The sequence below is a fragment of the Hippichthys cyanospilos genome, chromosome 16 (genome assembly GCF_059441005.1).
Source record: "Hippichthys cyanospilos isolate Australia breed blue-spotted pipefish chromosome 16, RoL_Hcya_1.0, whole genome shotgun sequence".
NCBI lineage: Eukaryota > Metazoa > Chordata > Actinopteri > Syngnathiformes > Syngnathidae > Hippichthys > Hippichthys cyanospilos.
In genome coordinates, this window is record NC_142384.1 from 11,919,121 (window position 1) to 11,941,824 (window position 22,704).

Consider the following 22,704-nt stretch of genomic DNA (forward strand, 5'->3'; position numbering starts at 1 on the left):
TTAACTGGACATAAAAGTGTGTCTTTTGGAGTGAATGTGTTAATAACTGACTGGTAACTTCATCAAAGAGCCTCAGTTTCTTTTTTTTCTGTTTGTCTGCAGGATTACTGGGAAAAACAAACCAAAATACATCCCTATCATTCATGTTTCATCACCGCTAGAGAGATGATTACATCCTTTTCATTTTTTTGTTTTGTTTCTCCTGCTGTCCTCCTGTGTCCTGTTTAGTCATCCATTATTTCCATCAATCTTTTCTACTTGAATTCCTTATTTTCGTCCTTACTCTCTCGCATTCTTTTGTAGCTCTTGTCACTCTCACTGATCAACATCCCCTCCCTAGAGCTTACCTCAAGTCCTGCTCCCTTGTTTCCCACTATGTCTTATTGCCCTAATAGCCGCCTGCCTTACCTCCTCTGATCCTCTCTCTCCGTCTACTCGGAAGCTGGCATGGCTTCTGTGTACCCAACGTACCGCATAACCTTTTTTTTTTCTACCATTAAACTTTTATCACTCCTCTCTCCCGCAGCTGCACGAATAACTCCGGCTGAACAGGACCTTTTAAATATAGAGCAGCACCGGGAAGGAGGGACACAGGAAGAGACGACAAACGAAAGGGACAATATAGCGGACGTATGATGACAAAAATGAAAATTGGTAGAGTGTAAAACGGAAAACAGCATTGATATTAGAATTATAACACTCAAACCATGAATCTGGGAAGTGATTGCATGGTGAGGATATGACTAGATGACAAGCTTGCAATCAAACTCTGGTGGAAGAATGAGTACCAGCATTTACATGGTATAGCAGTTCAGTCCAACCCTCCATGGTGATACACTGGAAGACGGTGAGGATGGCAAAAAGGATGTTGTCAAACTGGGTGATGCCATAGTTTGGACCTAGCCAGTACTTTCGACAATGGGTACCCTCTGGACACAATCGTGACGGAGGTTCCGTCCCACATGGGAACTCTTCTCGGATCTCCCCTGGATTTGGGAAGTAGATGAGAGGCAGATGGATGTCAAAAAAGATAAAAAGTTAGTCAAAATTCTACACGCGCAATAAGCATTTACTGTACCTGTGTGATTGTCAAAGCATGTTTTGTGAAATTTTCCCATGTAAAACTCCAAGCCAATGATGGCGAACATGAGGATGGCGAAGAAAAGCAGGAGGCCAATTTGTAGCAGAGGAATCATGGCCTTCATGATGGATTTGAGCACCACCTGTAAGCCTGAAAGGCACGTTTACACACCACAAGTGCATTATTCTTCTACTTACTACCGAAAACTGAAAAAAAAAAGAACCAAATTCAATAATTGGATTTTCCAATGTTGAAACATACTGTACATAAGTGGATTAATTAAAATGACTCTCATCTGCTCATGAATTGTTTCTGAAAATGTTCTCCTTTGATATTAAGATTTGCCAATTTCATCTTGGATTTAATTCCCATTTGCAGCTTGGCAGGATTCAGCTGAGACTGTCGACATTTTGGAACATTTGAAGACAGCTGACATGGTTACATATTTTTCACACAACATTTAAGCACTTATCTTGCATATTGATGATCAGTTTTGAGATTTTACTAGAACGTACTGCTGTGGTATGAAATATGTTTAATCTGAAGGCATATACACCAAATATTTATTTTCATACTGTCAGTTTAGGTTTAAGAACAAGGAAAATCAACCGCTTTGCATGCATTCAATGTTACACTGGCGCTGCATTCACAGAGCACTCTTAAAGTGGGAAATCTGAAAAACACTTAATCAATCAATCAAATTTTATTTGTATGGCCCTGAATCACCGAAGTCTCAAAGGGCTTCACAGATGAAAATTGAGTTATGGACACAAGGAAATCAGAAGTAATTACATAAAATTAGATCTATTGTGTTTTGCAGAAATTGACCCTGAAATTTGGGAATTATATATACACTCGTCATTCAAATGCCACACTTACTTGGAATACCAGAGACCAATTTGAGGGGTCTCAAGACTCGAACAGCTCTGAGAGTCCGCAGGTCAAAATCTGAGCCCACAGTGGACAGGATCCTAACGGGACAAATACAAAGGGGCAATCAATATTCCAGCTTGTGAGCTTGCTGTTAGTCCAGCTCCCAAACACATTCCACACATTCACACTCACTGTATGCAAAAATACACAAACCCGTCTTTAGGGGTCATTATAAGCAACTACTGGTATGTTGTATGTAAATCCTTCTGGAGCTGAGTCAATCAATGGGGTGACAAGTGATGCCGTACGGTGAAGCGTATGAGGGTGGGGGAGGGGCGGGTTGAGGGCCAGGTGATCTGTATAGGCGCGACGGAAGGACGATAAATTCAAAAAAGGAGGACATTGGAGTTACGAGGAGGACATGGTGAAAGGGTCGCCAAAGAAGAGAGATAGGAAATGTCACACGATGAAAATTAGATGCTGACATGTAATTTTCAGCCATTTCATTATGCATTCAAAGTGTTTCCAGACTGGGGAGGAACTGCTGCTGCTGGAGAACGGAAGGCAGGCGAATCAGGAACGGTAAACAAGACGGTGTGCGTGGATGTGCGTGTGGAGAGTCTAAAGACGTTCCCCTGTGCCGCCAGACTTCCAGTCAGTCCCTCGTCTGACGCACAGAGTGAATCATCCCTCCTTCTCACTTCTCCCTCCTGCTCTTTCTTTTTTCATTCTGTCACTTTGACACATTGCCACTTTCCTCTGTTTCAGTGACACAGCAGAGCCTTAATCACTGCAGGCTTCAAATCAGACCGCGCTGCTTGGAAAAACACTCAAATAGCAAGTAGCGTACACCCAGCTCTAAACACTGCATTAAGGTGACTGGAAGGCCTTCTCCAGTGGTATCTATGGTAGACACTTCATCACAAGTGCTAGCCATAGGGCCCTTGGAATGACATTGTGTGTTAAACTCATCATAGGAGGCTGTCGTGAAACTGAGAGGGTCCTGGTATCGTCAAGGGGCAAATATTCTCTCCGCTGTGTACACAGACTGATTTCAATTTGCATCATTGTACCTTAAGGCATTTTTATACCTTCAAATGTCCTCCAATGAACTCATTTTGGAGCCTTCTTGAATTGTCCTTGTATTGTACTTGTTTTTCTGACAGTCTAACTAAAATGTTGAGGCAGGTGCTCTTAAAAAATCTATAACAATCTTCCCAAAGGTAGGTAGAAAACTAACTCTAAAGCTAGGGCAAACTGTATTAGAGTATGACATTTAACTTTAGTAGCTTTTATCAACACAATAGCTGAAAACTACAAACCACAAGTGGTAATCATTTTAAGAGCTGCCATTGTACATTGGAGTTATTCACAAATCCAGTTATAAACATTGCGAGTACATTTACCTTTTAAAGAAAAAACGTTGCAATTGCATTGATAAAGGTACTGTGATGTGCATCTTTTGTAAGGTGTAGTTTGCTTACCGCCGAGGCAGCTCATTTTTAGCCTACCACATAAGTACAAAGCATCCAGCTGTGTCTGCAGCCACAGCTAAGGATAGCAACAAAAATGCTAAAGCAACGAGCCATAACAAAGCTTTTACCAAACCTAACTGGAAAGCAATGATTTTTTTTTTGTTGACAATATTTTTTGTAATTATTTGATCATTGGTCAACAGCGCCATTTCTCCTGATGGTCAAAATTAAAGGTTGAAACCTGCACTTGGGACGTGTCTCAAATATAACAGAAGGTAAACAACTGCCTCCGTTCAAGTAAATAAATGATTGAGGCCATCTTTCTGTTTATTTTTGTGAATAACAATCTTTTGATCGCCCACGGTAAAACAATCTATAGTTGAGGTATTTTCTCATAAATTTTTAGGTGAGATTAACAAGAGATTCATGACATCATTTGATTTTAGATTTGAATGAATTAATCTATATCTACAATTTTTTTTGTAGATTTTCTCACATTATGGATCAAACTGGCAAAATAAACAAATAAAATAAATAATCAACAAATCATTCAATGATTACAATATTCATTATTTGCAGATCTACAAATATTCTTACTTCTTTTCTTCATTTTGTTTGGACCCTAAATTAGTGATAGGTTCTTCAATGAGTGGCCATTGTGTTACTGCAAAGACATACAGTATCCTGTACCTTAAATGGTCAAGGAAAGTAATCCTTAAAGATGAAATATAGATGTACAGTAAACGTTTGTAGTAGCTACAAAGATGATCTAGAATGTCATACATCAGCAAAAATTAGGCTAAAAAAATCTCAATGACAATCCCGGTTGTTACGTCACTCTACTGTAGGGGTTGCGCGTATGAGAAAATATACTGTATACAGTAAAGAGGCTGGTGGATTTATTTTTAAAATGTAATCTTGGAATTGCAGTTGAACAGTCAGTATTAATCATACTTTTGTGTACACCAAAATAGACTCACAGGAGTGAAGTATCTCTCCTCCTGATTCATTGCGGGCTGGTAGAGGAAATGTAACGAAACATGAGCCACGGTGGGTTTGAAATTGTGGCAGTACAAGGGAACAGCTGCCTTGCAGGCGTTGACATCCCATAATTTCAGAGCTTGTCATACCTAAGAATGTTGGACTATAAATTCACATAGTGAGAATTTGCCACTCGGATCATAAGTAAATCTAAATTAGATTACTGGTAGAATCTAAAGTCGTAGCCTAGCAGTAGCTAGCATCAGTAGTTAGCATTTGCTCCTGTTGTAAATGCTGCTAACAATTTATAAGCGTCACCAAAAAGATGTTCATATTTCTTGAATTTTGACTATTTATGGAAAAAAATGATGAAGAGTAATACACCGTCTGCTGGGACAAACACCGTCAGATCGATAAGGCACTTCCTCATTCACGCTGTCTCCACGGTTACTCTGCCCTTTCTCATTCATAAGTGTTTCCATGGCAACAGCAACCTTGGCTCATTGATAGAATCTCTGGATCACCTTGGTAACAGAGCCAAAGGAGGAGTCGGGGTGTTTTCCCCATCTATCTTTTCTGCGCATCGACAACTTACGTATACTTAGCATAGAGCTACAATATATGAGACACACACACACACACACACACACACTCACACACACGCAGCTGCACACCTGCAGAACAAACAGACGCCGCTAGATCAAACATACTGAATGTGAATAATTTTCCCAAATGTTCTCTGGAAAGTAGGTCATTAAAAATTGCTGGTCTGATCACACAAACGCGTACATGCAAGCCAACCATTTTTAAGAGGCCTTCTCATTATTTTAGTAACATTAAGCATTATCGTGCTTTCTGCTACCCCTTCTCACGGGAGTGTATCACATTATAAAAACATAATCTTATGTGCCCACTTGCCATCTGTGTTCCTGCTGACTTCGGCTAAATGTGGCTAATTAGTTGCGTCTACAAGGCTGACCAAATATGCTCGCCACTTATCTTTTTTGCTGTTGTTATGAAGCCCATTATCCAAACGCTCTCTCATTATATTCACAACATCCCAAAATAATGAGAATGGGCGACAGGTACCGCAGCTCACTCATTCTTTTTCTCGCAGTCTCTAAAGGGAAAGGGATTGCGTTAATTTTCATTTGATTGCAAAGTAATCGGAGTGACGTTTGTTTTATCCCACTTCCTTCATTCATCAGTCGTGCATTATAGAAAGTGAGCTGAAGGTTGCAGAAATGCACTGTAAAAATGGCTGTAAACTAAGCGTAATTGGACTAATAATCAATAGTGGGTGTAAATAACAATTTACAACATCTTATTCCCTGGGCCAAATGACTCATGCAGTTTAGTACAAAATCCAGGAAATCACACACACGCACACTCACACACACTTGAGCAAACATATCAAAACCATCCGACAAGGTAATACAAAAGACAACCAATCTATTCACAGTCATGTTAAGCGTAGTTGTATTTGAATGTCTGAGAGCGGCCGCCGTCCACAAGAGGTGAGTAGAAAACGGAAAGGAATTTTTGAAGTGGAAATGCGCGCATTTGTCTGCGCACACTGATCAGTGTTCTATCAAAGGTATGGGCCCGAGATGGGCGGAAAGGCCTAGCACCTTTCATGTTCAAAGGGACTGTGCTGCTAAAAATGCACTTCTGAATGAGAGCGTCATAAAAGCGTGTATCTGCGGAACTTATGGGGACATAGTTCAGTGAGTATTCAAATGAGAGAGAGCAACAGAGAGAGAGAGGGAGAGAGAGAGAGAGAGAGAGAAAGAGATAGAGAGAGAGAGTGAGAGAGCAAGACAGAGTTTTCTCCTTTTTCAAGATTACTGATTACTAAAAAACTCCAGAGAAGTGAACCCCCTGCCCTGGCACGCTGGCAGCCAATAAACATCTTGCAAGAGTGCCCTTGGCATGTGCGGTTACAGTTAACCTATTTGTTAATCAATGTCTATCTCTCTCTCTCTCTCTCTCTCTCTCTCTCCTTCTCTCTCTCTCTCTCTACATATATATATATATATATATATATATATATATATATATATATATATATATATATATATATGTTTACATTATTCTTTTAATGTTATTTTATCGTTTATTACATTCATATCGTATTTCTGCTACAAGCTTTGATTAAGGAAAATGTTGCTAACAACTAGTTTAAAATTTATATGTACACACAATATATGTATACATGTATACTGTATATATACCTGTGTGTATGTGCAAAGACCACAAGTTTAAAATGAAGAAATCATGTAATCATGTAACAATTTTCTTTGTTATTTTCTGCCTAGTGGGCCCTTGGTGTCGTTTTGCAGCATAAACATAAAAAATTGGATTCAATACCATTTCTTGTGGAAGACTTTGCATTTATTTGCTATTTTATAAAGATTAGATTAGAAAACAAATCAGCCTTTTGTCCTTTCGAACCAAACATTTGTATCTGATGAGAGTTCTATCTTTTGAGATTTTTATGAATATATGAAAACCTCGGAATCGTCGAGCATCTTTTGCAGGCTTGTGTGCATTTTGAGCCCCGCTTGTTTTGCTTCACCTGCTTCTCCCTTCTCGGATGTCTGTTCCCTCGTAGCCCCCTCCCCCGCTCTGCGTGCACTATATTGTTGTGGCATTTGTTCACTACCCAGGCTGCTGGCTGCCTGCGGATCTGCTCTGTGATCTGACTGCTGCCTTCCTCGGGATGGGGCCATTCATTAGAGGAAAGGGCACACACACACACACACACACACACACACACACACAACACACTGCAAAGACTTGGTGGCCCATCCTGACCTCATGCTTTTGTAACGTCATGCGCATAACGTGCCTTTGATATATTTAGGTCCTCCGCAATATGAATTCGCTTGTCACTTACCCTGTGAGCACCACCACAAAGTCCATGACGTTCCAGCCGTTCCTCAGGTAGGAGTTTTTATGAAAGGCAAACCCCAGAGCCAAGATCTTGATACCAGATTCGAAACAGAAGATCCCGATGAAATACAGCTCTGTAGCATCCTGAGGACAGAAAGATGATGGCAGCCAAGTTAAGAAAAGAAGACAGGACTGTTAAATTGAAGAATGCATCGCGCGTCTGCATTACCAGACGTTCAGATAGTGGCGTCTTGTCACCCTCGGGTAAATGTTGTTCCAGGGCCAGGACGATGCAGTTGGCAATGATGGTGGCGAGGATCATCCACTCAAATGGAGTGAGGGAAACGGGTTAAGGAAAAACAAGAATGCCGAACATACAAATTGAAAGCAGGGCACGGCTGATATGAACGTTTTGAGCCCAATGCCGATTTTTGTCAGAAATGATTGGCCAACCAATTAAAAAAATATATAACATTAATCTGAATGTTGAATTTCAATGGGTATCAATTATATGCACATCTTCCCTATCTGCGGGCGTGCCTGATACGTATTCCCAACAGCAGGGATCAGTGGTAAAATTATTAAAAATGTTCCCCAAAATACATTGTGTAGTACAATGTTAATGTAACAAAGTTATAAGGAAATGATTATTTGTTGTGCATTTGTGTTAAGTAGAATGTGAGTCATGTAACACATTTATACTGGATTTAGGCTACATTATGCTATTATTTTTTAAACAAGTGACTTATAAATCAATGTAAATTAAGTTTTTTTGTTTCAAATGCCAGGTCTACAAAATGATCTTAACAAATTTTACTATATATATATATATATATATATGTAAGGATACAAAGGGGGGTGCTTCTGTATTTTGTAATTTTTTTTTTTTTAAATGAACACAAACTTGGATACAGTATCATCCAAATAGCTGATTATTTGACAAAATTTTCAGTAGGATATTTGATTGCAGACATAATAAAAGATGACATCGGTGTGACTTGTATACAATGCTGCAAATGGTTAAAATACATACTGTAAATGTAAAAGGTTGAAATAAGTGGAAAATCTTATAAAAACATCTGATTGGTGGATATTTGAAGGGCCGTATTCATGATTAATTGAAACATGAAAATACCTGTGCTACTTTTGTATGCATCTGTATCTCCCAAAGTAGAACTGACAGTGAATATATAATTCATTTTGGATCCTCATGAAATTTGAAGATATTAACTATAATCCATCAATCCATCCATCCATTTTCTATAGCCGCTTATCCTCACAAGGGTCATAGGCCTGTTGGTGCCTATCCCAGCTGACTTTGGGCACCACTGCGCCCAAATTTGCCATCATTGATATGTAATTAAATTTAAACAGTATACTCTCGATTTACATGAATTTTATTGACTGATATTTCAGACACACGCATGCATGCACAACAAATGCACACTGGGGCACCAGCATGCCCACGCACTGAGTGAGATTTCTTGTGACATCACCATTTGGCTCTGTGTACATAACGTCTTAAGGCGAGTCAGGGAGCCGGATAGATGGCGAGAGATGGTGAAATAAGAAGAAAGACATCTAATTGTGTTTGTCATGATCGCTTTGGAGCGCTTACTCCCTCAGTGTTGACACGGCCGCTTTATCTGTGGGTTGAGAAGAATGCTTTGCCTTCCCAAAACCGACTGTGTCGTAAAGAAGGGATGATCTTATGAGATCAAGATAAAGAGTGGTCGTGTAGAACAGCACTACATCTTACTGAAACATCTTTCTAATCTCTCTTGTGTTACATATGCAGAAGTGTACCTAATGCTGGGGCCAATGTGTATATTGTTCATCCCTTATTTTCATCACCACTTTCCTATGTGCTGAATTCTATTGGGAGCAGCTATTCCCATGGTAGGGGGGGTAAGAGGAAGCTATTTATGGTCGCATAAATCACACCGCATGTGCGTATGTGCATACGTGACACATGTCTGTACCTGCATGTGTTTGCATTTATGTGTATACGCACATAATGGACATGTATGTGTTATCCGTCCGGGTCCGACTCATGGGGAAACGGAGAAGCCGCTCCAGGTGTTAATAGTCTTGTCCGAGCCTTTAATGTGTTTGACGGCCTTTAACAGGCACACATCACAGGGGCGCTCAGAACTCCACCCAATTAGCCGGACTGCAAACGCTAAGCGTGTCGCACGTGTGTGCGTGTGTAATTTGTAGCTGACTCAAGATAAAAAGGTAAGATATGGTGTACTTAAAACACTTTAGCATGATGATCTCCATCTTTATCCTGCTAAGTGCACACACACGCACACACACACGCGCACAAAATCCTGCACATGAATAAATGACATTCACTTTGCCATAAACCTTCAATAATGAATTGCTTCCTGCGCCTTCCTCAAGGCTATATATAGCAATGACTCAAAAGCAAGAAAAGAATCAAGAGGAAGAGAGATGCTCACTCTTTAAGCTTCTTTGTCTTTATGTTTTACGTCCCCACAGCGTTTTATTTTTTGCGTGTCGGTATAACGGGGACGTTGATAGGTCACGCCAAGGAGTGACGCGCAAGCCCCCTAAATGCTCACGATGACGCAAACAAGCAGACGTTTTTTGCTGGAAAATATTTCCCCTTGTCATCCTCTGCCTCAAAAATCCTCAAACTACCCCGCTCCTGATTTTCCTCGTCTTTTTCCTGCCCGTCACTCCACCTTCCTCTGGCGGGGCTCGCTGAGCCCATCAATCATCTCTATCTCTATCATGCCTTCCCCTGTCCAATATCTAAAAAGAAAGAGAGAGGGTTGGAAGAGATGCAGTGTCAGCAAATGCAGAGACAGCCAAAATGAGAGCAGGGGAGCGGGTATTAAGGGAGGAAAACGTACATAGAGAGCAAAATGGAAGAGAGAGAGAAAGAAAATGACCTGTGGGCACAGACGTGATTGAAAAGAGTGAAGGGGGAATAAAAGAGGAGAAAAAGAGGTAGAGAGGGCGAATCAGAAAGAAGAGCAAAAAGAGCGCTCAGATGTGAGATAACGCAAGACAGAGAGGGGTGTGAGAGTATTGCGGTATTTTTTCTCCTGAGCAGTGTGGAAAGTAGGTTAGTGGCAGAACACACACAAGGACTGTGAAAAGGTGGGTGGGTGGGTGGGTGGGGGGTTTACATGCAGGAGAGTGGGAGGAAAAGGATACATTATGCTGCATATGACACTGTGTGTAATCACTGCACGACTCCATCTTTAGACACACTTCACACATTTCCGCAACGCCACAAGAGCATATGTCGCAAACAGCGCACACACGGCACGAATGGAAATAGTTGATCATGATGCCCACCAGCGCAGCGTATTTGAAAATATATATCCTAATCTAGTGATCAAAATGATTCAAATACTTTTACCTTTACAGAATATAGTGTTTTAGGCGGGATCCCCATATCTCTATAATACTGACTTTTCAGGAGACCCCAAAAATAACAAACTTGTTCGACCATTAGCATTGCGTCATTAAAAGGAGCAACACAATTGTACTAGGAATGTCAGATTAACAGATTAATTGTGAGTAATTAATTACAGTCCAAGTTAACGTGCTATTTTTTGTTGTTGCTAAACTGATGTCATTTTTAATATCTAAATTTATGCTCTCTGGAGGGTAATTAGATGCGTTTTTATGCATGGGGCCACTTGTTGGGGATTGGAAAACAAAGGTCAATCACTCTGGACACTGATTGGCTGTCATTTTGTTTGACATAACTTGATAGGCTTCTGTTGTGGGTGGGAGGGTAAGTTCAGGGGCGGAAGGAAGACGAAAACATGGAAGAGCATGGTTGTCGTGGTTAATTTCACGTTAAAAAAACACCTCAGCAGCAAGTTTGAGCTCAAATTTAGTCTACCGCATCAATGCAAAGCACCTAACTGCAACTGCAGCCACAGCTAACGATAGCAACAAAGAAACTAATGTAGCGAGCCACAGCAAGAAGGTAAATGGTTACAATTACATCTGTTGTAGACGAAACAATAATTAAGTAAAAGACAGAAGCCATTTTTATGTTGTATATCAAGGTCATGTTTATGTGTGTTTATTTTTGTTTTTCATGTAGCAAAGGCAAACGTATTTTTGTACATTTATTTCAAAACCAAAATAATCAATAGAAAAAGCTCGACAGGAGAAATACACACCCATCATGGAACTTCATATAGTTCTATAAAAGGTAGGCTGTTTGAGTTTAACATGCTCGGTATAATCCAATATTATAGCTTGACTGATTTATGCTATCTCATTAGCAGATAGCAGTAATTGAGTGCCTTTGCCCCGTGTGAACATTTACTGTAGATGTGGTTGAAAAACATCAATTATGCATCTGTGTACTGTAGTATGTGTTTTAGGGTTTTTTTTTTCAGTCGAGGAACATTGCTGGACTGTCATCATTAATGTAGAAAACATTTGAAATAATAACTTGCACCCATTCAATCCCAAAGAGGTAATTTTACATTTTTTAAATCCCAGGTACTCAAATGTTTGGCACTAAATGTATCAATAACAGTACTAAAGTAACTTTAGTACCCTAACGTAATAATTTCAGTAATATAGTACCAAAAGTAATCACGTACTTTAGTAACCTAAAATAATCATTTACTTGAGTAAATCAATTACTTTGGTGACCTAAAGCAATCAATTACTGCAGTACTTTAGCAACCTAAAGAAATTGACTACTTTAGTAACCCAAATGACCTTAGTAACCAAAAGTAACTATTTACTTTAGTAAGATAAGGTAGTAATTTACTTTAGTTCATTGATTACTTCGGTAAGGTAATCAATTACTTGAGTACTTTAGTAACCTAAAGTAATTGATTGCTCTAATAACCTAAATTGACTTAGTTACCTAAAGTAATCAATCAAGTTAACCTAAAGTAATCAATTATTTTAGTACTTCGGTAAGTAAATTAATAGATTACCTTAGTACCAAAAGAACATAATGTAATGTACTGTATTTTTTTAGTGCGTAAGTAATTGAGTACTGAGGAGCATATACAAAAAGCTATTATATAACATGTGCTGTGTTTCTCAAAGGGCCTGCCCTTCCATAACCTTGACAGTCCTGCTCCACTATAACACCCCTCCTTTAAGCATCATTCGGCCCATCCAAGCACACACATTTGCGCACATACACACACATGACACACACGGCCATGCCCAGATTCCACTTCACCACACAACCCCATACTCTGCCAATGAAGGGCGGACCAGCTGCCACCATTTGGGAAGGTGCCAGCCTTCATATTAAACTAAACAAGCGAGTGGCCTTTTTGCGCACTTACACAAACTACCGTGTCAATTTCTTCTTGTAACATTTTACAAGTTTATTATTTTGGCAAGACGACACGCAAATCGTTTCATTTGCCTGTCGCGACTCTCGTAGAAGGACTCAATTGATTGCAGGAATTGCAAACTCATGAAATCATTCAAAATTATATTGATGAATTGCTTTGCTGTATTTTGCTCTGCCCATGCGTTGTTTTTGTTGTTTTTGCATCAAACTCCTGATTTCAAAATTAGATTTATATATATACAATAAATGCTGACCCTGGACGCTGGCATGAAAATGGCTTTTTGTAAGAAGAGGTATCCATTAATATTAGTTTAAAACATGTTTTACTGCTGTTATCGCACTCTGAAAACTACTGTGTATTCTTGGTCTATAACAGTGGCTTTCAAGACAATCTAATCTATCTCTTCTATCTAATGTTTTTAATAGGCCCTGACTCATTAATCGGCGATTAAATTGGCTCTTCAAAAATAACCCCCCCAAAATCGACCAAATAGCGATATAGTCCTGTACTCTAACCGTTTACAGCAGTTGTAGAAAAGTAACAGTGTTGTCATTATTTTCCACACACAATCCCATATCATAAACTTAAATAAATAAATGTATATCATGAAATTTGTTGGTAAGGGTGTCCTGCGATCCTGTTATTCAACACAACGCCGTTATACATAGGGAATAGGTTGGCCCGTGAACGGTAAACATCCGCACATATAATAACTGTTTAAAGGTATCGAGAAGAATTTTTTTTTTTTTAGTCATTCTAAATCTTTAACTTAACCGGCCAAATAATCAAAATTCAGCATTGATTCAAAAAAGAAAAATCCACATTGGTTGGGCCAAACAGTACAGTTTTCTTTTCGAATCAAGAGCAAATGAATTGGAACACAAACTATCTCATGGCTAAATTGTGTTATTGAGTTGTTAGTGCTGGTTAGGGCTACTTAGATGAAAAAATATTTCACAAGGGATGACACATCATTGACACTATGATGTAGTCAAACAGAGCAAACAAATATTTTTATGCAAACAAATATTTTAATACGTAATCAGTTTACCTTTCCAGCAGGCCGGCACCATGTTTGACTGCAAATTGATGAGCCCGAAGGCCAGTTTAGCCCTGCTTGGCCTCTCTCAGAAGAATTTAGCATCCGTCAGTGTTTTAGTCCTTGCAGGTGGATTTCTCCTATATATTCTATACTGCATATGTTGTGCCTGCCTCAGCCCTGCCACTGCCACTGCCACCGCCTCTCATCACCCAAATACAGCTGAATTGCCACTTTCACAAGATGCTGATGCTGGAATGCGTGTGAGCCGTGACTCTCGGTCTGGCATGTTTCTTTGCACAATCTTTTTGTGGTAATGGTAACTGACAGTGCGTGCTGATCCAACCGGAAGTATTTACATGCTTTTCTCTTGACTTTATGAACGTGTGCCCGGCTATGTGAGACGCCGCAGTAGGCCGTGTGTCCAGGTAGGGAGAAGGCAAATTTTTGTATGGTAGCAAGTCATAGCACGTGACCAAAGTGCACGGGCATGAGAAAATCAATCCGTCGCACAATATCTGCCTCGATTTCTTCTCTTGTCACGTATCCAGACCCCCCAAAATAGCTCGGTCCCCACATCAATCTCCATCCGCAAAAGTACCAACTACAGTCTACACACCCCTATTCAAATGTCGGTTTTTGGGAAGCAAAAGTTCTAGGCCAGATGAATAACTTGATAGGGTTTCTCAAGACCACTGTGACCAGTATAAGTCAATTGGGACGGAGGGAAAAAAAACAAAACAAAACAGGAAATTTCTTGCAGCTTTGTCAGTGTGTCGGCCTCTTAGCATTTCTTGTCCCTCATTAGGCTTATTTTTGTTTTTTCATCAGTTGTGGAGTGACTTCCAGTTCTTGGTAATGCCACTGCAGTGTAACACTGTATTCCATGACATAGTAATGCATTTTTAGATTCTTTGACAACTTTCTCACGACTGATATCTTGGAACAACAAGAGTCCTCCGAAGCTGTGGAATTTATTGCCAAACAATGGATTGTGCTATACGATGTGACAAAAGTGACAAGAAAAGCCCCCTAGAAAAGCTCAATATTGAGGTAAGTCAGTGTAATTTAAAATGTTTTTTGCTGACTCATATTTAAAGAGGGTCAACAAAAATGTTTTTTTTATTATGATGTATATAACATTCTCGACCATTACTCTTAAAATTCTGGTTAAAATAGCATTTTCAGAATATGAATTGAGCAGTAAAAAGCCACCAGGTTCTCAGGAGGCGGCCATTTTGTCCCTTGTTGATGACAGCTTGACATCAGAGTTGCTCTGGGGACCAATCACGGCTCACTTTTTTTCTGCGTTTGGCCACATGACATTCGCAAGTCATTTTCAACTGTCGGATGGCAAAATTGCCGCCCCCCTGAGATGGCGGCCTAATTCGTATTCTATGAATGCAATATTAACCATGATCGTACTAACGGGGTTGCAAAGAACATCTAATTGTATTTTTGAAGGGGGGGGGGGGACTTCCCCTAAAACCGAAGTTTGCATGTGACGAGTAATTATTACAGAGTAATTACATATTTAATTGCGTTAGAGTACATAGGTGATGGTAGACCAATTCCTTATCACAAATCCTCACATTTGAACAAAGGTGTTTTGACACAAATATATTTATACATATACTTTCAATTATCTGCAGATGGAGAGCGTGAGCGACAAAGACAGAAAAAAAAGAGAGTGAGATTTACTATTGCTGTCTACCTTGAATGCCCTCAGTGTTCTCCACCATTAAACTAGGTGCCCAAGCCAGTTTCCAAAAAAAATCACATACACACATATAGCACAACATTTTCCCTCCTAAAATCTGTAATGTTAACGTTGAAAAAAAATCCAATACTCTCCTTCACTTTATGATATTTCTGATTCAATGAGCTACTGTGTGTGAGCCTCCCGTGCCTGAAGGAACTTAAAGTTATGAATCAATTCACACATTTATTAACAGACAGTCCAAAGCAATGGGTTAGGCATATTGAACCTCAAACACAAATGCATTCACGCGGTAACGCATACACCAAAGCAAACACGACTCACAGGTAACAGGATCAAAACACCTCCACAATGCTTAAATTAGCATCATAAAAAGCCGCCCTTTGGAGGAAGGACAAGATGTAGTAGCGAGGAGAGTGAACGGGACAGCGGCGAGGGGGAGAAGCGTGTGAGGGGTGGGATGACTGATCAGGTTGAAGTCAGAGAAAGTAGATAGTGGTGAGAGGTGAGGACAAAACCTCAGGTCCTATCAGTCAAAAATGGAAGTAAAGAATGGGCAAAAGGAGCAGCGGGTTTAAAACGTGGGTTTGCGTGCTCATCGCAAATACGAAACGGAGTTTAATTGCAGCAAACTATGCTCCCACACAGTTACATTGTATAGCAAATGTTTGCTAACGTTTGTCCACCGACTCTGGATTTAAACACATCCTTATGCAATTGTGCTCACAAATTTACATTACGTAGAGTAGCGGTTTTCAGACGGGGGTACACGAAGGCACTTTTGAGGAGATCCTACCAGAGTTTCGGCTGGAATCAGTTAATCTAATTTAATCATTTTCAATGCACTGATCTCAAGAAAACATTATGCTTTTCTAATTAAAAACAAAGCAATTAGAACACAGCACAACTTTTGCTAAATTGTGGTATAGTGACTAAAATATATTGGCAAATGCTGAATCATTTTATGTTAAGTTTTGTACAGATGCATATTGTCATTAGCGGCGCAATTTTACAGCAGACGAGCCAGAAATAAAACAGATGATGTTGCACGAGCTATCGTTTGGCGTTTCTGAATAAAATATGCAATTTAAAAGTGTTTTCTTTTTTATCGCCATATGCTTTGTGTTGTTTAAGTTGTTCTTAGCTAAACAAACACTATTTCACAGCTCTAAAAAAAGGTTGAGAACCAATGTTATATATCAAAAAGTTTCAAGCTCTGGTTCTCGAGGGCAGGAGTCCTTCATGTTTTCCAGGTTCCTCTGACCAGAACACCTGATTCAAATAATTATCTCATCAGCAAGCTTTGCAGAAGATTAAAAATTCTCCTAATCATTCGAACCAGCTCCTTTTGGGAAGGAAGCATTAAAAACATGCAGGATACCGGCCCTCGAGGACTGGACTTAGACATTCATGCAATAGATCACAAATCAAAAATTGGGTGACAACAAGTCCTGTTATCTTTAAGATACTACAGTATAAAAAATAATGACTTCAGATTGAGAAGTTTGAGAACAGCCACTGCAAGATATAACCAACTTGTAAACAAAAAAGAAAGCATCCATAGCGGACCGCATATAACCACACACATAAATTCGACGGATGTTCATTCTGTTACCTACTAACACTTGCATGCTGCAGAAAAAAAAAAAAAACAATAAATAATTTAGATTCTGCAGTAAACAGATCACAGAGTCAATGTCCACCCAAAAACAAGCAAGGCTCGCTCTAAAACAAGCACCCCCCCACCCCCCCCCCTCCTGCTTTCTCTCCCTCTCTCTCTATTTAGGGTGCGACTTGTTTTCACTGTCCAACCCTTCTGATCAATTTAGTTATCATCCCATCTTTCTTTTGGACAATGCAGCCATAAAGCTAAAGAGCTGTGGTGCAAAACAATAGAAAGCCGGTGATATTTGTAAAATTATCAAATGATGAGATCACATTTTACACTTGAACATTTGTATGGGGCTCATAGTTGCTTCGGAGGACTTGAGCGTATTGACTTCCTCTCCATTTACAACAGCAAGGGGGGGAAAAAATCACTTCAATGTAAATGGATGGCACACTCTGCACCATATTGTGCTCATGCACATGAGTGTGTGTCTATGGTTCCGCATTCATTCTACGCACAAATATTATTGGACATAAATATGTGAATAAGATACAGACAATAGCACAAATGTATCATCACATAGTAATGCCACAATATGACACCACTTATGTTTTTTACAAGGTTAAAAGGTCATTTCAGGTCAAATGTCAAAAGGACAATAGATGGGGCAGGATTTCATTTTTGGTACAATCATGCTAGTGACATAATACTGTTTATGAATCATATGTACACACTTGTGCTCAAATGCAGATTTTGTGGCAAAAATCCTCACACTAATCCTCAATCTGTGTTTGATTTATTCATCTTTGGAATGATATTTCTAGTGGCATTCCTCCGCTTATGTTATTCAACAAACCTAGAAGAAAGACCCTCATCACTGAACACAATTTAGCAGTAGGTTTCCTCATGTTTCAATCAATCTACTTTTAATTTGAAAAGACAAATTCACTGTTCTTATCAGTGTATTACAAAGCATTAGATTCGGTTGCTGATACTTGCAGAAACCCTCTAAAATCATATTTTCCCAAATCTGAGAACCACTACTCTAGAATACTGTATGTAAACTTATGAGCACAGCTGTATATTATCTGCGTTTTTTTTGTTTTGTTTTTTTAATTCAGTGGTGGTAGAGATTTTTTTTCCCTCTAAAATGACATTAATTTACATCCCAAAAGTATGCCAATTCTAATTAAACAACCATAAAAATGTCAGTCTAAATGGGGATGTGAGCACATGGTTATTTATGTGTCACTCCCTGGTGTCCAAATTCAGTTAACAAATAAATAAAGGCTCTCAATGAGTCCACTGAGGCACATACATCCTCAGTACATGAAGACATATTTTCCTTTCATGCATCTGGCTGCTGACCGATTCCGGGTGTACCTGTAACTTGGATAGGCTTGGGCACCACCCGAGTAAAGCTAAGTGGACTGAAGAATGAATGAACATTCATTCACACTGATCACTCCCGAATTATCGCAAATAATATGAGGCCAGTCTTTTTGTTTTGACATTAAAATACCACATTGTTTCAAAGTGTGATACTATAGGGCATGGAAGCCATCAAATATTATGTTAATTGTGTTAATTATGGTAAATTTGAGGTAGAGGACACCATTTCAAATTACTGGGGTATTGAAGTCAGTTTAAATATTCAGCTTGCCAGTAAAGTTCATTATATAGCAACACTTTTTTGCAGAGCCAAGTTGGCAAAAATGTTCCTGAAAACACTGTTTTAAAAAGAGGACATAGTCCACAGTTACCTGAGTTGACCTCATAATTGATAAAGAATCATCAACAATTTCCTCTTTCTATCACCATCAAGATTAGTTTTCAATCTTAACGCATAAATGATATGGCTCAAAGACATCTATAACATGACAAATAACCAAAGCTGAAAACAAGTGTACTTACAGAGGGTATCAACAATTTCCCAGAAGAATAGAACATCTTTATAAACCATTTCAAAACAAATAGCGTCTCAACGATTCCAAATTTGCTCAACATGTCCTGCCTCAATATATTATTTCACGTTATTGTTGAATTTGAATCATTGTACATGAAAGCTGATTTAGAAAAAAATAGGATTGGATTCTTTCATCTTTGACCAACATTCATAGTACAGCAATTCTTCTGGACGTTTTCGTTCAATTAATATGAATTAAAAGAACACCGCAATGAAGACAAGCTTTAACTTAACAAAAGCTTTCACTCCAACATTGTTGTAAAGGTCAAAGTTCAAATGAATAGCAGCAAGTTATGTCATCTAAATCTGAGTTAAACGACCTCGGACACCTTGTGAAAGGCGCTGTCGTTTAGTAAATAGACTGTGAGTCATAAGCATAAGTAGCTCCCGCATTTCACTAGAGCAGCCCAATTAGTGTGTGTAGTTATGTCACAGCTCAAGCATCGGCAGCGATCAATACAATCATTACTCCAATTTCCACTCATGTCTTTAACGCTCACGAGCGCAAACTTTAATTTATGCCGCTTGAGACAAACATCACACGCGTTTTGAAAATGGAGAAATCACACGCTATTCATTTCTACAGAATGGTGCAATGTGCAGATTGCTGGAAGATGAAATTGCATAGACATAGGCACACACTGAGAAGGAAATGAAGGCACGTTTACGTGGAGGCATTTGATCCGTTTTTAAATACGAAAAAAACCCCAGACCGTCTGAACATTTCAAAAGATGGCCATGCATTTATGCTCACACACCATAACTAGAAAGACACCTGCAAAATCCTGATAGTATTGTGATACACACATGCACACCCACATAAAAACACATAATACAAAACGAGTCAATTCTCATATGGAAACCTTATATTGGTCTCCAAACGGACAAAGGACTAAAGGCGAGTATGCCACGTACACATATGCCGGTTTTCCTCCCTTTCGGTACCACTCAAGCCTCCATTCCCCTCCTCTCCCATTTCTTTCTCCTCATCTGTACTTGCTGACATCAGCAACCAGCAGCGCCCCCTAGATACCACCCACACCCCTCCTATCTGCATCAAAACACAATTACACACGCACAAGGCACTCAGAGATCATATATCAATCTCCTGCATCATGTGACATGGGATTACTAACACAAGTGATTGATGCTGATCAACAGCTCATAAAAAGGGGGCTGCAGTTTCTGCCGCCACCTTTTCATTAGGCGTAAATTACAAGTCCAGTCTGAGTCACGTGGACACGCATGCTTGTTAGAAATCGGTCATCATGACGAGCCTACCTGGTCTCCCGTGGGAATGTACTTACAACTGTGCAGGTAAAGGATATGGCCATTCGGTGATCTTTTTGGCGTATTTTCTCACAAAGTTATCTTCGCTGAAAATAAACAAGGAGCGGTTGACTGTGAAACAGTTCTGGCGTACTGGGATCGGGTTGTACAAGGCCATAGTCCGGGCCCTCTGCGCCATGGATTGCTTGTACATTCTCTGGGCTCCCGGCCCCGGAGGTGGACCGTGGCCCAGCCCGTGGCCGTGGCCATGTCCGTGTCCGTGGCCGTGTCCGTGCCCGTGTCCGTGTCCGTGTGGTCCTCCTTGTCTGCCTCCACCACGGCCACCCGGGCCCCCTCCGGCGGGCCCTCCGCCGTACCTGGCTGGTACCTCGTCTCCAAACCGCGCCATTCTTTGGAAACCAGAAGCCAATCTTGATGAAGCAACGGAGAAGGAGACCGGTGCTCAGCTGCACAGCCACACATTACATCCCATCCGGATCAGAACATCTCATATGCTCAAATGGGTTGTGGTTCTGCAGCTTCTGGTCTGATCAGCCTGCGGGGGCCACGTAGACCAGAGGGAATCAAACGTTTGCTCTTTTGGCTCACACTGAAGGGCGTCTCAAGTCCTACAGCCGTCTTGGATCCGTCCGAACCCTGAGGACGAACCCCCACCACCAGATCATGGGGGCTTATTCAATATACACCATAGCTTGTCATGCCTTCTGCATCAGAACGCTCCACGGGCTCCACACGATTTAGTTCTTCACTGTCATGACAACATGTCATGACAGCACAGACGCCACGAAAACCACACGGGCCTAATAAATCACATTCACGGCATCTGATCTTACAAAGCAGCTCACACCTTTAGTGTTCAGACGGTGCATGTCTTCATCCCCGAATCCCCCGCGTTCACTTAAAACACATTGAAAATAAAATGCCACCATTATTTAATTATTTCTCAAGCATCCGCAATATTTGGTAGTGTTGCGAGAACGTGGCACTGCTAATTTTACCTTCAAGGAGAGGCTCTGACAAGCCTCGAACGCGACGAGCAGGAAAAAAAAAATGGCATTGGTTTTAAAAATACAAAACACCGTCCTGAAGGGGAAAGGCGGAGAATTCCATGTTGCTTTCAAATGTCCATGCCGCCGTAGTGGAGATGAGAGCCGTGAGCAGCATCCTCCTCCCTGCTTGCAACACCTGCCTAGCCATCCGCGGACGGAAAAAGAGGACGCGGCGTCAAAGACACGCGTGGGACGCCGTCTTACACCCTCCCATGGACAGAGTCTCTCGCCGTGTCCCGATGAAGTCAAACCTGCGTCCTGTCGGACGGCTCGGGTGTCCTGCTCGAGCGTCCTCTCGCTCTCATCCGAGTGTATGGTGGAGGTGGTGTGTAGGGGCTGGGGGGTGGGGGGTTCCTCCACCAGCAAGCAGCCCCAAGGGGAGAAGAAGGAGAGGAACGCAGGAACGGATGGATAGAGAGAAAATAACCAAAGAAATGATAGAAGCGGACTGTGTCTAAACTACACAGCGTTCGCTATATTGTCCCCGCTGGAGCCGCACGTACATTATGACGCAAGCGCCCACTGGCACATTTCGCAGTCTGATTTGCTTCGCGTTCAAAAACAAGCCCTGATTCATATAGGTTCGAAAATGCCACCAGTGCTCATCCCTCTATTTTTTTTTTTAGTTTTTTTCCCCCCCAAAATCACGCGAATGCGCATAAATTGCTCAATGCGTGCGCAGAGGAAAGGGGTGTTGGTTATGCGGCGCGTACACGTGCGCACCTGCAACGGCACCAGAATGACGTGCATGCGCGAGAGTGAGCGCGAGCGAGTCGTGTGTTTGTTCGAGATGGAAGGAGGAGAAGGAGGGAGGCTATTCTTAGTAACAGACATTTGGAAATTAATGGAGGAAGAGAGCGCTCGACTCTATCCCTCACCCTCCCCAAGTTGCCCCCCCAAATCCCCCCTCCCGCCCCAACCGCTCATAAACGGTGGCGTCTGCAAGGTGCGACCATTTGCCATTCCATGCACAGCTCATGCACAACATAAACCAGTTGGACGTCCAAGAATTATCGAAAAATTCAGGCCTATGTATAGTCAAAACCTTAAGTGCGTGTGTTTTATTTTGGTAACTTGATATTTTTGGAGAAGTTGCGTGTGAAGGCTGAAATGCTGGATGAGGAAATGCTCAAATTGATTTTGAATGATGTGGGCTGATGTTGAACAATATGGTTTGATACTGAAAGACACTTCATGACGTGAAATAATATTGAATATAATGAATGCCCTCAAACGTGTCATTGGGAATGATTGAGAAATCTTTGTGGGCTGAACATTTAAATATTGTAATGTAACAACGTGAATCTGTTTTGTTGAATGTGTCGGTATATTATTTGTGAAAATGTGATTTATGAGCTCCACGATTTGAATTTCAAATGGCGATGCTGTAAATCCGTTT

General features: G+C 40.6%; 1 protein-coding gene across 5 annotated transcripts in view; it reads right to left on the minus strand.

Moving 5' to 3' along the window:
• The window catches only part of cacna1aa (calcium voltage-gated channel subunit alpha1 Aa), a 72,320-nt gene extending 50,442 nt beyond the window's left edge, over positions 1-21,878 (minus strand). For all 5 annotated transcript variants that reach the window (XM_088436955.1, XM_088436954.1, XM_088436953.1 and 2 more), the window contains exons 1-6: positions 20,295-21,878; positions 7,535-7,640; positions 7,310-7,449; positions 1,961-2,052; positions 1,079-1,231; positions 799-986 (exon numbers count right to left, since the gene is read on the minus strand). In XM_088436955.1, the coding sequence (XP_088293081.1) occupies positions 799-986; positions 1,079-1,231; positions 1,961-2,052; positions 7,310-7,449; positions 7,535-7,640; positions 20,295-20,644 (1,029 nt within the window). In that variant the 5' untranslated portion in view covers positions 20,645-21,878. The remainder of the gene's footprint in view (positions 1-798; positions 987-1,078; positions 1,232-1,960; positions 2,053-7,309; positions 7,450-7,534; positions 7,641-20,294) is intronic.
• Positions 21,879-22,704: the final 826 nt, after the last annotated feature.